At 36.2% G+C, this 16250-nt stretch overlaps 1 protein-coding gene across 1 annotated transcript in view; it reads left to right on the top strand.

Moving 5' to 3' along the window:
* The window catches only part of PDE10A (phosphodiesterase 10A), a 286932-nt gene that overhangs the window by 199462 nt on the left and 71220 nt on the right, over window positions 1-16250 (top strand). Inside the window, exons 11-13 of the mRNA XM_011999635.1 lie at window positions 6334-6476; window positions 8821-8913; window positions 11393-11579. Of these exons, the coding sequence (XP_011855025.1) occupies window positions 6334-6476; window positions 8821-8913; window positions 11393-11579 (423 nt within the window). The remainder of the gene's footprint in view (window positions 1-6333; window positions 6477-8820; window positions 8914-11392; window positions 11580-16250) is intronic.

Below are 16250 nucleotides of genomic sequence, written 5' to 3' on the forward strand. Positions count from 1 at the left end.
CAACAAGGGAATATATTTATTTTTCTTGATGTGTGTACCTCCCACATTTCATTGGAAGCAACAGAAATCAACAAAGGGATATATTGATTTTTCTTGATGTGTGTACCTCTCACATTTCATTGCTATGTATATTTGCTGTGGATCCACAGCAGATATAATTTATCAATTTTAAAACATTTTCTTCTATTCCTAATTTTCTGTGAGTTTGCATCTGATTTGGTGTTCGGTATTATCAAATTTTGATAAGCTATTTAAAAATGATTGGAGTCGACACCTGTATTATTACTCAACGTTGAACCACTCTCACATTCCTGGCATAAAGGCTATTCAATTGTAATGTTTTCTTTATTCCTGGATTGGGTGTTAATATTTATTTCCAAGTTTTGCATCTATATTCATTCATCAGATTGCTCAATGTTTCTTTTTTTCTATCCTTGGGTTGTATCGGTATTGGGTTATGCTACGCTTATAAAATGAGCTAAGAAATGTTCCGTTCCTTTCTATGGTCTAAAGTGGTTTAAGTATACTTATTATTTATTCCCTTAATGTTTGATACCAATGTTTGTTCCCTTATTGTTCCCTTAATGTTTGATACAAATCAGCTAATAAGACCCCAACAAGATAATAAATGAAGCACATTTGTTTCCTTTTTTTTTACTCTTCTTATCCACTACCCTTACATAGTTTTAGATATATAAATATTTTTATATACTTCATGTTTCTTAAATTAATTTTTCATGATGCGTATAATTAAGAAATTAAGAATAATTAAGAATTAAGTATAATTAAGAATAATTAAGACCCCATTGGGGTCTTATTAGGGGTAGGTCTCTGACTCTCTTTTCAGTTTCTTCTGTGACATTGGATCCTTCAAGTTTTCATTCACCCTTTTCTGCTATAATGTTTCTTGGGAATCTGCTATAGTCTTATAATGCATAGTAACTGGAGTTATCAAATGGTGAGCAAAGCCCTTCACAGCCTCTGTCCTCATTGATTTTTAGTCTGTGGGGAGACAGACATGAGCCAAATATCAACATAACTGTGAAACTACAGTCAGAGTCAGGCCTATAAAGGAGCATAACAGTGCTCTGAAAGCTCATGATGGGATCTCGTGGAGCTGGGGAGGCTGTGGCAAGCTTTCCTGATACTGTGACTTTGGTCTGGTGGTTGTGTGGAAGTTACACAGGCAAAGAGGAAAGAGGAGTCTACTTTAGGGGATGGGGGAACGGTGTGCTTCTGTGTAGAAAGGCCCTGGAAGGGCCAAGTCACTCAGGCCTGGGAGGGAGTTTTGAATTAAGGCTTGTAAGCTAGAAGTGTAAGATCAGATTTGTGTTTTGAAAAGATAACCCTGGAATAGAGGAAACAAGTGGGGAATGAGGTTAGACTTTTTTGAGGAACTTTTTGATAATATAGAAGATTTATTATTTTCAGACAAGCAAATCTGGGTAATTTTTTTTTTTTTTTTTCCTGAGACATAGTCTCGCTCTGTCACTAGGGTGGAATGCAGTGGCACGATCTCGGCTCACTGCTACCTCTGTCTCCCAGGTTCAAGCAATTCTCCTGCCTCAGCCTCCCGAGTAGCTGGTACTACAGGCACACACCACCATGCCTGCCTACTTTTTGTATTTTTAGTAGAGATGGGGTTTCACCATGTTGGCCAGCATGGTCTTAATCTCTTGACCTTGTGATCCACCCACCTTGGCCTCCCAAAGTGCTGGGATTACAGGTGTGAGCCACCACGCCTGACCAAATCTGGGTAATTCTTAAATTCCTAGGTGATCAGTTCATCTAGGTCAGTGCTTCTCAATGGGGCGATGCTGATTTGGGCAGAGCAGTTCCCTCTGGCACAGTGTCATCCTGGGTACTGCAGACCTGCAGCATCTTTAGCTTGTGAGAATTCGTAACCAACAAACGTGCCTGCACTTATTTCCAGATGCCCCGCAGCCAGGCGGCTCAGCTGCTAGTTGGGGATCAATGAATTAGATCTTCAAATCAATTTTTATAAATGTGTAGGTACTTTGTATTTCCTTTCTTATCTGAAAACATCAACTACTTAAATTAGTGTAGGTAATGAAAGAGAGGATTTACTGGCTCAGACTGCTGAAAAGCCATTGAATGTTCAGGCTTACATAATTAGTGGACATGGGGGCTCAAATAATCTTTTCAGAAATATATCTTTCTCTGTTTCTCAGTTCAACTTACTTCTGTGTAGTCCTTATTCTCAGGCAGTTTCTCTTTACATGATGGCAGCAATAGTCCTGACAGCTGTCATCTTACATTTAAAATGAAGTTTTATATCAAAATCAATAAATAATCAGTGTTGATATCATATCACTCACTTCACCAACAAGATAATAAATGAAGCACATTTGTTTCCTTATTTTTTACTCTTCTTATCCACTACCCTTACATAGTTTTAGATGTATACATATTTGTATATATTTCATGTTTCTTAAATTAATTTTTCATGATGCCTATAATTTCTTAGATATCATTTACTAACAAGTGTTACAGTTGCAGTATAGTTTTAATGATTTATTTGCTCCTCACTTTTTCTTGGACCCCGAGTCTTCCCAGTGTCTTTGAATTTATTTTTCTATTTCTTTATTTTTGCTTGAGCCCATCTCCTTTTCTAAAATAGTTCACAGATAGTACATTTCTGAGTACTGTACCCTTCTTAAATATCTTTATATTGCCTTTATGCTAGTTTGACTTGGTAAAGAAATTCAGACTTAAAGTAAGTTTTCCTTAGAAATTTGAAGACTTTAATTTAAAATCTGAATTTCAAATCTACTGTTGTTCTAAAGAGTGTTGTTCCACTTACAGGTAAATGTATGCATATGTGTGTATACGTGTGTGTAGTGGGGGAGTAGAGGTGGCTTTTAGATTGACCTTCTGATGCTTGGAGTTTATAAATATTGCCAAAATATGTCTAGATATTTTTAACTCCTTTTCAGCATCTGAGGGTCATTTCAATGTTAAACCTTAATATTTGGGGAGAGTGAAAAGGTAAACATATGTTTAGAAATGCTCATCTTAAAACAGAAGCTTCTTTTTCCTTTTTTAGACAGGGTCTGTCTCTGTCACCTTGGTTGGAATGCAGTGGCACGATCTCTGCTCACTGCAACCTCCGCCTCCCCAGCTCAAGCCATCCTCCTACCTCAGCCTTCTAAAAGTAGCTGGGACAAGAGACGCATGCCACCATGCACAGCTAATTTTTGTATTTTTAGTAGAGACAGGTTTTTGCCATGTTGCCCAGGCTGGTCTCAAACTCCTGAGCTCAAGCAGCCCAAGGGCCTTGGCCTCCCGAAGTGCTGGGATTACAGCGTGAGGTTCTGCACCCGGCCACAGAAGCCTTCTTAATGCCTATAATTGTTTGTTGATTTTTTTGACATATGAAATAACATTATCCTTAAACAATAAAAACTTTTATCTCTTCAAGTATGTATACCTCACATCTTCCTCTTGCCTACTAGCATGCTAATGATTGTGATAACATATCTTTGTCTTGTTCTTAACTTTAGTATCTTAAGGCAGCGATTTCTGTTATTTTTCCATTTGGTATAATAAGGACTGTTGTTTTGAGGAAAGGATTATTACGTTTTCTATATATTCTTTTATTGCATTTTACTAAAGTTTTTATCATTAATGATTTTGCTGAATGGCATCACATGCTTTTGTTTATGCGACAGGGTCGTGCTCTGTCACTCAGGCTGGAGTACGGTGGCACAGTCATAGCTCACTGCAGCCTCTGCCTCCTGGGCTTATGAAATCCTCCTACCTCAGCCTCCTGAGTAGCTGGGACTTCAGATGCATGCCGCCATGCCCGATTAATTTTTATATTTTTTGTAGAGACGGGGTCTCGTAATGTTTCCCAGGCTGGTCTCAAACTCCTGGGCTCAACAGATCTGTCCACCTCAGTCTCCCAAAGTGCTGGGATTACAGGCATGAACCACTGCACGAAGGCTCATCACACGCTTTTTGACTACCAGGAAGATAATCTTGCAGATTTTTCTCCTTGGTCTTATTGCTATTATGAATTATAATAGACTTTATGCTACTGGAGAGTTCAGAATAAACTATGTTTTCAATATTGTCATATTTGTTTAATTATTGCTAAATTTGATTTGGTTGCATTTTTATTTATAACTTTTCTTCTGTTTCAAAAGTAAATCTGTCCATGATTTTCTTTTTTATAGTTTCTTTGTTAGTTTTCAGTATCAGTGATACGGCGTACATTGTAAAAACAACTGGAAAAAATTGTTCTTTTCTGAATGTAGATCAGTATAAATTGTATGGGAATTTGTTGACGATTTTTAAAGAACTCGTATTTGAAGCCATTTGAGGCTAGTGTCTTTTTTGGTAATTTTTTGATAGTTTTTGAATTATCTTTATGATTCTGGTTTGATTTACATTTTTCAACACCTTCTAAGCTTATTTTCTGAAACATTGTCCATTTGATCCAGATTTTCAACAAATATTAACGTATTTATGCCAAAATATTTATTAAGCAACTGACATTACCCCAGACACTACAGATACAAATTTCACTGAACATAATTTAATCTTCAATAATGCAGGGTCATTCTTGTTAGTTAATAATTTAAAATCTCAGGGGTGTGTGAATTAGATGAGTGATTCTTCTGTATTTGCCAACGACTCAGCTCCATCACTCTTGTCCTGCCTTTGTGTGATTCATTTTTCCTCAAATATGTATTGAGAGTTTTGGGTTATAGAGATCTTACATGTTCTAAGCCAGGGGTTGGTTGGCAAACTTTTTTTGTAAAGGGCCAGATAGTAAGTTGTTATGCTTTGTGGGCCATACTCTCTTGCGGCTACTCAACTGTGCTGTCGTAGCAGCCATAAAAAGTACAGAAATTAATGAACGGGGCTATGTCCCAATAAAAATGTTATTCATATTAACAGGCAGGGGGCTGGATTTGGACCACAAAATTTAGCTGGCCCTAACTCAGCCTTCTTCTTGGCATTTGGAATACTGTGAGAAAAGAGAAGTGGTTTCTGCTGTTTATATAGTTCACAGGCTAAGGGAGGTGAGGAGTAACCTAGAGGTCCTGATACTAGGCAGTATACTCAGTCCCTGCAGAGTGGACACAGCCAGTATTTGTCGGGTGTATAAATACAGTTCTATAGGAGCAGTGAACACAAAGGTGTAATAGTGTAATCGTAGGATGAAGACAGTTTCCTAACTTAGACTTATTTTTATTAAATCAATACTTTTTATATGAGATGCTGTATTTTCCCCTGACTGCAAGGTTCCTCTTGCAAAGACTTTGTGGTGGCTGTTTTATGCTAAGGATGAATTATTTTTCTCCGAGGAATAATTTCATGGCTATGATCTGGATAGTTGAAGTTACCAAAATTCTCGGTATAGGTAAATACTGTATTAATGACACAGCTGTAGCCGCAACCCACTCAGGACAGTAGGATATGTTAGGCATTGAAGAAATATTTGTTGAAGGAAATGGCAGCACAAATGAGTGATGAAATGAATACATGGTTTCCATTTAGAAATGGAAAAGCATATTTGTTATAAAAGCATGGGCCATGAGAACAGCTAGTATCAGTTCAAATACTACTACCATTTACTATTCATGTAATAATGGGGCAAGTTACTTCTTAGTGCCTCAATTTTCCTAATATGTAAAGTGGGGAAAAAAATTTTCCTGAGTTAATATTGTTATTGTGAGGAGCAGGCAAATCAATTTATATAAATTATATAAATGTGGCTGGCACATAGTAAACACTTAATAATCTGTACAAATTTTTATTAGACAGTACATCAAATGAAAGTCAGCTAATGCAAATATGAAAACCATGTATCTCCTTAGAGGTTATATTTCATAGTTTTTACAACTGCTGCATCACAGACACCAACTAATCAGAATGAATGCTGGTCGTAGTGCTGACAGAGGCTCAGATCCAGGCATCAGGGAAGGCCTGAGAGATTCTGGAAGAGGGCCTGGGATGGCAGAAGGGCACTTGGGAAGTTAGGCCAGCAGCTGCTTACCAACTGAAACAGAAGTGTCAGTTGGTATCAGAATACATGACTGATATGCTTCCCTCCAGCACAGCGGTATGGATGCGTATCAGCTGTGTATTCTGTTGGGATCTGTTAGTATTAGCATGTTACAATGACTTTTAGATCATATATATGTAATATTTATATACTTGTATATTTACTTACCTATAATGCTAATACCAACCAATTAGAGTGTAGGACAGCTGAAATTAATACTTACTTTATGATAAAGTTTACCTGCAAGTTCTTTGAATTTCTCATTGTCTTACTCTTATTTTGTCATTTGTCTTTAGATATATGCAAAAAACCTGGTGAATGCCGACCGTTGTGCACTTTTCCAGGTAGACCATAAGAACAAGGAGTTATATTCAGACCTTTTTGATATTGGAGAGGAAAAGGAAGGAAAACCCGTCTTCAAGAAGACCAAAGAGATAAGGTACAGCTAGAAGTAGAATGTCCTATCCTCTTATGGTAGATGTGCAGGTGTTCTGTTACCCATTTTTCTGTGCCTATTCACAGGTATGCTGACAATACTTGTCATACTGTGATATCATTCCCACCAGGACCCGCCTCCTGAAGGTAGTACTTCTGGGAATGACATTGCAGTCAGTGCCAGAGAAACCGCGCCTAGGAAGCTTTAGCGTCACTCCTGGAAATGCCGTCTTCCGGAGGCGGTCCTTTTGGAAATCATGTTGGAAAAACTTTCTAGTGCTCCCAGGTAGGTAAAGGTACACTCCATCTGGAATCTGCAGGTTTTCCCATGTCCAAGAGGAAAGGTGTGCTTATCCAATTCGGCCTCTACCTCTTCCCAACCTATGGCCTGTCTCAAAGTCCAGACAGTAGTAGAAATTGATCTGGTATATTTGATGACTTAAATACACTCTGTGACTGATCAGTTGTTTTAATCAATCATATAGCACACTTGTGTTGCATCTCGAAACTAAAGTCTTTGTTTTTTTAAGTGGCAATCCTTGTCGCTTAAATGAACAGAATGGAGTTTATTTTGTTGATGGAGGCATGGGGGCTTGCTCATATCGCACCTGGAAACCTACAGAAGGAGCACTCTGACAAAATGTTTAAGAATCAAGCTTAACATTCAGAAGCTGAGAAAATAATTTTAGACATTTGCATTTCTTTTGCTTTATGTGTCTTATTTAACTCATTTTCTATATAATGCCATAAAGTTCTCTGGTAATAACAACATTCTAGTAAAGCACTGTGTCTTCTTAATTAAGGATTGCTGTTTATTTGGACAGTCTATCATAAAAGGAAACTAGTATCAAGGAAACTCAAAGTGTGCCCCAGCATGGGGCCCCACCACCGTCTGCCTCTCAGCACTTCCTGTATATTCCATATTCCTGTAACTCTCATTTATAGGCACTATATTGGTACTTGGGTTTTGCAATTGTTTTGTCTGTTTGTTGTTGGTTTTTTTAATTGTTGCTAGATCTCAGTATAGCAATCTGGATATAGTCATTTAGATAAGTCATTTCTCTTGCTGGAGATTTGAGAGTTTCCTAACACTACTGGTATTGATTTAATTTTGAAAATAATGATTTTAAAGCCTGTGTTTATAAGCATAAGAAAACCAGAGTATGATTTACTGTAACTCTCAGATGACTGGTTAATGGCAGCCATTTATGTAAGGGCTGCTTCTTAATTGTGGCTTCCACTGACCATAGAAAGCAAACCACAGAGAGCAGGAACAAAAGTTCAGACTGCTCTCAGACCAACGCAAACAAGCATAAATCATCAAATGGATTCTGATACCCTTTGCTCATGGCAATCTAATTCATTATGTTTATGTTGTTCAAAGCACAAGAAAACCAGGAAAAAGACAACCCTGAGTTGTGTGCAGTGTATGGTTCACTCTTAAGGGTTTTAAGTAGATTCTCTTGTGTGTGAACTGTCTTTCGAGTTTTTCTGATAGTCCTCTAGCTTTATTTCAGTAATGGTGATTTCCTATAATGTGGACAATGTAATAATATGGAAATGATTTTTGAACTATGTGAAAAGTAGATATTGTGACTTGTAGACATCTTTCTTAAGGAAATTTTGAAATGAGTGCATGTGTGATGATAGTATAATAATGAGAAACATATAAGTATGAAAATATTTTTACAAAGGAAAAATACTGATATTAGATACAAAAAATAGACAATCCTTGTATTTCGATTATTTTAAAATTTAACAAATTAGGTAAAAATACTAGAAGTTGTACATTGTGTTATTTCTGTATAGTACCTGCATTGCAAACACCATAAAATTCAGTTCTGTATAATATCTCAAGCTCACGCATAACCTGTGAGTTTGGCTATATGTGTGGTAGAAAGCACAATGATAGAGACCAGCATTCTAGTTTGCCTTGTGCCACTGATATTTTATGAATGTTGGCAAATTGCTGAACCCATATAAGCCTTCGTTCACACTTCATTGAGAATCCACTAAAAAAATTTATGTTGAAGCGTCTTGTAAATTATAAGGTACTTCGCAAATAGAAGAGATTATTATTGTTCAGAGCAGGAGGATACTAGCTGATTGTTTGATCTCAATTTGTGAATTAATATTTTAAGGTTCTCAGGTGGTTACTGTGTAATGTTTCCCTGCTTTATGTTTACATATTTTATAAGGTGATTTTCAGAATATGTAAATATAAAATTAATACATGCATTTAAGTAAAACAGTGCTTTTAATTCAATATTGTTAACAATGGAATCTTTTTGAATTATTCTACAGCATCCATATTTTAATTAGCATGTCCTTCTCTTTTACATATGCAGATTTTCAATTGAGAAAGGAATTGCTGGCCAGGTAGCAAGAACAGGGGAAGTCCTGAACATTCCAGATGCCTATGCAGACCCACGCTTTAACAGGTAAGAAATAGCTGATTTTGACACTCCATTGATTTCTTCTGTGATGTCCCACTCAGCTGAAACCTCTTCCATGGAGCCTGAGTTCTCCGTGTCCCGGTTTAGTTCTTTCTTCCTTAGTTTTCTTTTTTGAACCAACTCTGCTATCAATAGTCAGTATATTCAGATATTTATAAAATGATGGATTCTAATCCACTAATGTATGATGATATCTAGAGAGAGGAGTTTAGAATGTTATAAAAATAACTGATAGGCGGAAGTTCTAATTTATAGAGCTACTGTGGGACTTTTTTTTTCATTACAGTGTCATGATTTTGTAATGAACATATTCTCCATCAAATCATATGCTCAAAGGCTGCAACACATAGTAAGAAATTTGCATGCTTTTGAGATGAGTAAGTCTAGCTTTGAAGCACTGTTGTGTCATTTATTAGCTCTCAATTGACCTACCATAAGTTACTTAATCTCTCTGAGCCTCGGTTTCCTCCTCTTTAAGATGAGTATGATAATCCAATTTTGTTGCTGTTGTTTTAAGATCACAGATAATATTCGTAAAAGGTCTGGAAAATTTACCCGACCCAAAGTAACTTAAGTTGCATCTTTTTTTGGATATTATTGAAGATGGATATTAGGATGGCTTATAAAGATTTTTTGTTTTGTTCTGACTTTCTTTGGAGAGTTGCAAACCCAGTTATGTAATCTGATTTTAATAAACCTCTAGAAATGGAAAGTCTCAGGATTGATGCTATGACTGTTAAGAGTAATATTTACGTAGTTTGACAGCAGTGTTTAGTTAATCCCAACACGTGGTTTACTTTAAGAGATAAATAACATAAGCAATAGGAAGTTTATTCAGGTATTTGATCAATTGATGTCAAATATACACAACTCATATAAAAACACAGCAATATTCTAGTAATATATACTGTCAATAAATTAAAGGTACACTGAAAGTTTATTTTTTTCCAAAAGTCCAAGCTCATCATTTAGTACTTAAAAATTAAATATATTTGCATATCCTTATGTCAAATCTTTATGTAAAAATGTATGAGTCAGACTGTTCAGAAAATGGAAATGCAAGCACCAGATCAGGAGAAAATGTTTGTAAAACATATCTGACAAAATACTTATATATAAAAACTCTTCCAACATACCAATGAGAAGATAACCCAATTTAATACAAAGGGCAGATGATTGTAACAGACAGTCCACAAAAAGAGATATACAACTGATCACTAAACACATGAAAAATGCTCAAAGTGAGGGCAATATAAATGTAATTGACATGAGACCTCGCTGTACACCAGCTAGAATGGCTGTGACTTTAAAACATTGGCATTAGCAAAGATTGGCCAGGATGTGGAGAAACGAGTACCCTCGTACATTGTTGGTGGGAATATATAATGGTACATCCGCTTGGGAAAACAGGTTTGCACTTTCTTGAAAAGTTAAATATACACTTACTGTACAGTCCACTAATCAGCTCCACTTCTGTTTACTACAAGAAAAATGAAAACATATGGTGCTACAGGGACTTGTATGCAAATCTTCAAAGCAGCATTATTTATATTTGCCAAAACTGGCTATTAAAATAATATTGTCCAATAATTGGTGAATGAATGAACAAAATACGATATGTCCGTTCAATAGAGATATAACTCAGCAATGTAAAGAACTTAACCACTAAGACATGCAACAACATGGATGAGTCTCAAAAACCATTATGCTAAATGAGAGAAGCCAGGCACTGAAGACTCCCATGTAACTACCAACTGTTAGCTCTATCACTGTTACTATGCAACTTAGTCCCGTTTTCCGAAAACATTTCCTCACAATAGGAGTTAGCAGACTTTTTCTATTAAGTATCAGATGGTGAGTATATTTGCGTTTATAGGCACTGATGTCCTTGTCACAAATCCACAACTCAGCCTTGTGGGGTGATGGCAGAATCAGACAATCTATGAATGAATGGTGTGACTGTGTTCCAATACAACTTTACTTACAAAGGGGAGAGGGCTGATTTGGCCCCTGGGTGCAGTTTGCTGACCACTGCTCTAAGTTTTTAAAGTGGAAGCTCTGTAAGTTGGTTTAGCAAGTTACCTCTCTCATAAACATGATCAACTTCAAAGGATCATGTTATTTTATCAACTTTAATTGAATTTGTCCTCCGAATCCACATTTTTTTCCTGTTTACTTAGTAATGCTGGATACTTCAAATGATAGGCTGAAATCCTCTTAGAGACTATCCTAGAAAACTCACTTGAAGACAAAAGAACCAACAGTTAGAATATTTTGGGGAAGGTTTTAATGAAACTCTGTGGAATGTTACCGTCCCTGAATGCAGAAGCTAAAAGTGCCATTACCGTCATATGGAATGGAAGCATATGTAAATTGCAAAGACTGAGGGGAGAGTTATGATTGACTGTGTCCTTTATTTCTTCTGCCTTTTTTTGTTGTTATTTTCGGTTGTGTCGCCCCACAGAGAAGTAGACTTGTACACAGGCTACACCACGCGGAACATCCTGTGCATGCCCATCGTCAGCCGAGGCAGCGTGATAGGTGTGGTGCAGATGGTCAATAAAATCAGTGGCAGTGCCTTCTCTAAAACCGATGAAAACAACTTCAAAATGTTTGCCGTCTTTTGTGCTTTAGCCTTACACTGTGCTAATGTAAGTACTATCTATTAAATATCATTTTTTACTACTCCATATTAATTTGAAAAGTTTTTCATGAAGCAGCTTAAGGGGCTTTTTTTTTTTTCATTTATATTTCCTTTACAAACCAGGAAAAGTGAGTGATTCCTGATTGTGCACGTTTTAGAAAATGTCATAAAATTCCTTGCAAGGAAAAAGAACAGTCTTCTAACAGTTTGCATTTATTTCAAGGTGGGAATTTGTTAAGAAGAAAAACGAAGTGACTGTCAAGGTAAAATGTCCAAGCATCAGGCTTATATTTAATGGTATCTACGGAAATAAAGAAAGAAAATGCTACCTAAATCTTGACTGTTTGTCAAATGCATTCATTTGAGATCCTTACACGAAAGTATAGTCATAGCTCATGTTTTGACACCCACCAGGAAAGTTTTGTTTGTGACAAAAAGTGAGGCATCAGGTTGCCCATGTCAGAAGCATTCCAGGTGTTAACTCATTAGTCCTCATGAAAGTTATACCGTGTTCACTGAAGGGTAAAATGAAGCTCAATGTGGATTCTCAAGTCTCACTTTAAAAATAGTAGAATTTATTGTCTTTCTTTTACATTGTTTTATTTTAAATGAATTGAACATATAGTATTCTGTAAACTCTAGTAATCCTTTAATGATATTACTAGAATTCTGAGGTTAGGGAAAATTTTAGTATGGTGACTTTTTCATAGAGCTAAATCAACATAAATTGGAGTTGCCCCCTTAATCAATTAGAAACTGCTTTTTTGATAGTAGGACTGTATTCCATAGGAGTAACCATGTAATTCATAGGAACAGTGGAGACATACCTAGGGACAAACATTGGTAAAACTTACCTTCTGGTGACTGAGGGGTAAACTTTTTAAATTCAGTTTGTGCTATTTAGTAAGAGAATACCCGTCCTCTCTCCTTATGCATTCCTGGTGCCCTTTTGGGGGACAGTTACTCTTACGTAGCTCCTCAGAAATAAACTAGGAATGCTGTCAAACACTTTTGCTTCAAATATGTTTAGTATCTATGTGTCTCTCATAAATAATGTTGACAGCTTATGCTTGTCTTTAGTTTAAAAGTCACAAAGATTGTCATTTCTAGTTTATTCTGAATATTGACTGTTATCATTTTTAAATGTAGCCAATGGAATTTAAGTACTATAAAAGCCTGATACATATTATATTTAAAAACACAATAGCAAGATCTTAGGATGGGAAAATTTAGTGTTATGTTTACTCTCTGAGTACGTATTGATTAGCCAACAAAAGTTGAATGCTTTACTTTATTAATTACCCTAAGATAATTTCTGTTTATAAGATAATACATGGGTATGTGTAAAACATGTATAATAAGTGTTAAAATTCATTTTGGATTGTGGTGGTATTATGTATTATTAGTATATATGTGATCAAAACAACTATTATAACATTTTGATAAACATCAAAAAATAAAAAACAAAAATATTGAAAATTTTTTTCTTTGATACCTATGGCCTAAAACAACAATAGTTAATATACCTGTTCATGAATTTTTCTTGTTGTTAAATGAAACTAGATTTAGCATAATTTTTTATACTTTTTATTTTAAAATAATTTCAGACAAAAGCAAAAGTTGCAAAAGTAATATAAAGAGATCCCTTATACCTTTATCCATATTCCCCAAATGTTAATATTGGCCATTTTTGCTTTGACATACTTTCTTTGTCTCTCTCTCTCTTACGTAGATACTGTCTTTCTCTGATGTCCATGAGAGTATGTTTCAGATATAGTGTCTCCTAACTCCTAAATGGTTCAGTTTGTATTTTCTAAAAACAAGGACATTATCTTATTTTTCCACTGTCTAATGTAAAAATCAAGAAATTAACATTGGTACTGTATTAGCTTGCTAGGGCTACTGTAATAAACATCACAGACCAGGTGGCTTAAACAACAGGAAATTATTTTCTTACAGTTTTGGAGGCTGGAAGTCCAAGATCAAGGTGGGTTTCTCCTGAAGCCTCTTTCCTTGGTTTGCAGATGGCTGCCTTCTCACTGTGTCCTCACATGATTGCTGTTGTCTCTGTGTAAATGCCTGTGTCCTAGACTTTTCCTATGAAGACACTAGTCGTATTAGATTAGGACCCACACTTTAAATCTCCTCTTATCTTAGTTACCTCTTTAAAGGCCCTATCTCTAAATACAGCTGCATTCTGAGGTGCTAGGGGTTAGGCTTTAATACATGAATTTTAGGGGGGCCACGATCTAACCCATCGCAAGTACTGTACTGTTATCTCATCTGCAGACCTCTTTAGTCTCCTTTCATCTGGAATGATTCCTTAGTATTGTCTCTCATGACCTGGGTATTTTTAAAGCGTATACACCTATTGTTTTTTAGGATATTCCTTACTTTGGATTTGTCTGGTGTTTCCTCATGATTATATAAGGTCATGTTTGTGACAATGAGTTCATGTACGGATGTGTCCTCAGTGCATCCTGTCAGCAGGCATGTGCTTCATCACTAAACCTGTTAACCTTCTGCCCTATGAAGGTCATGTCTGCAGGTTTCTCCACGGGACTCTCCCCCCACTTTCTCACTGACTTCTTCAGAAGCGAGTTTATACATAAATCTCTATGTCCATTCATTCGCTCTGTCTCTTTCTCTCTCTACGATACCTATTGATACCCCCAGTCTAATACCACAGAATGCCCTCTAGCCATCTTATTTTCATCTTAGGAACTTTCTGTGACAGTGAGAAATTTGGCTCTCAGATTCAGCATCAATCTTATTACAACTTGTCCCTCTTATTTTTTAAGGAAGCTGTAAGAATTGCTTTCATTAATAAAGTTTTATTATCACAATTTCTCTTAATTCTACCTGAGCTAAGATGCCAAAAAGTACAGATTATTCTGACACCAAAAATTATTTTAATGAGCTATCAGTTGAGAATTTACTGAAGTTCACCTTTAATATTTTAGGAAAGTTTCAGAAACCTTTATTAGCCCTCATTAATACCAATATTTTATATTGCCCCTTTGTATCAACAGCAATTTGATAACAGGTCAGTTTCAAAATGGGATGTGGGAAAAAGTCATTTTTAGTAAGAATATGTGTGAAAGTTAAGAATATGTAAATTGATCATCTTAAAATTTATTCGTTTTTCCATGTATCTTTTGAAATGTGTACTTTCAAGAATACATAAATTAAGAACTAGACTAGCAGATTCAAATGCTTTTCTAAGTCACTAATTGTGGTATCATAATACCTGGATTTAATTCATGATTAAACTGCACAGAAAAAAACAAAAAACCTCCGAAAAGTTGTAAGTTAATAGTCATTTCGTTTTTACATTGATTATTTAAATTATGTAGGGTAAAATTTTGGTAAAATGACTGGTATGAGTTGATATTGGAAATGATTATAATTTTTCTAAACACTTTGAACCCCATCACAGCAATGCTTTTCTCCGACGGTGACAAATAGTACATGCAGCAGCAGTTCTGCCAAGTAGTCACCCTCACTGGACTTAAGCTGGTTACCTTTTCTTTATGAGATGGAGTTTCACTCTTTGTCACCCAGGCTAGAGTGTAATTGCGTGATCTTGGCTCACTGCAACCCCCACCTCCTGGGTTTAAGCAATTCTCCTGCCTCAGGCTCCTGAGTAGCTGGGATTACAGGCATGCGTTACCATGCCCAGCTAATTTTTGTATTTTTGGTAGAGATGCTGTTTCACCACATTGGCCAGGCTATTCTTGAACTCCTGACCTCAGGTGCTCCACCTGCCTCTGCCTCCCAAAGTGCTGGGATTACAGGCATGAGCCACCTTGCCCAGCCAAAGCTGGTTACCTTTAAGGTATACAATGAAAATATATGCAGTGTAGCTGCAAGCTCTCTGTGGAATTTATTACCATTTTTTAACTGCAGTATATTTTTCTCCTTACTAAAGCTTATAAAAATTATATTATTTTTGAAGTTTTTCCAACTCAGAAAGAATAAGAGATTTGAGTCCACAGCTTCATGATGATTCCTTCTTCCCTCTTCTCCCTGGCCTTCCAGTCTGATGAAGACTGGTGGCTGGGTTTATTTAAAAACTTCGTTCCAGTTTGGAAAGACCGGTTCACATGTCTTCTTTAAATTGATATTTTTTGCCTGTCGAAGAAAGCATCCATCTAAATTAAAAAAAAAAAAAAAAAGAAAATAGCTCCAAATTTATGCTAGTTTCAATAAGATAGCATCTGCTTTCTTTATAGTAGGATCACTAGAACCTTACCCACTTGAAAAGGTTGATGCCACGAACTGCTACTAACGAACAAGACCCGAATTCTGGTCATCACTCTGGCACTGAGATGCCTGTGGTTGTTCTTTAGCAATTTTGCTTTGCTGTTTTGAGCATTTTTTTCCCCCCGAGCATCATATGAAAATTAGGAAAAGCACCTTGTTTTATGTGTTGTCCCAAACACTCAGTCACAGCTGCGGGTTCCCCACCTTTTCCTGAATGTTCTACTTTCTAGAGAACATACATTATTAATGATCAAGATCATAAATATGAAGAATCTTTTTGTGCAGCGTGAAGTTCTTTGTAATTGTTGACCATTATTGTCATTTTAATTGTGTTGATCTCGGGGAATTCAAAGTATTTCTGCTCTTGAACAAATTATTATGTCCCTAACAGAAGCATGTTTTGTACATGAAA

Source organism: Mandrillus leucophaeus, unplaced genomic scaffold (assembly GCF_000951045.1).
Source record: "Mandrillus leucophaeus isolate KB7577 unplaced genomic scaffold, Mleu.le_1.0 Scaffold6, whole genome shotgun sequence".
In the NCBI taxonomy this organism is placed as follows: domain Eukaryota; kingdom Metazoa; phylum Chordata; class Mammalia; order Primates; family Cercopithecidae; genus Mandrillus; species Mandrillus leucophaeus.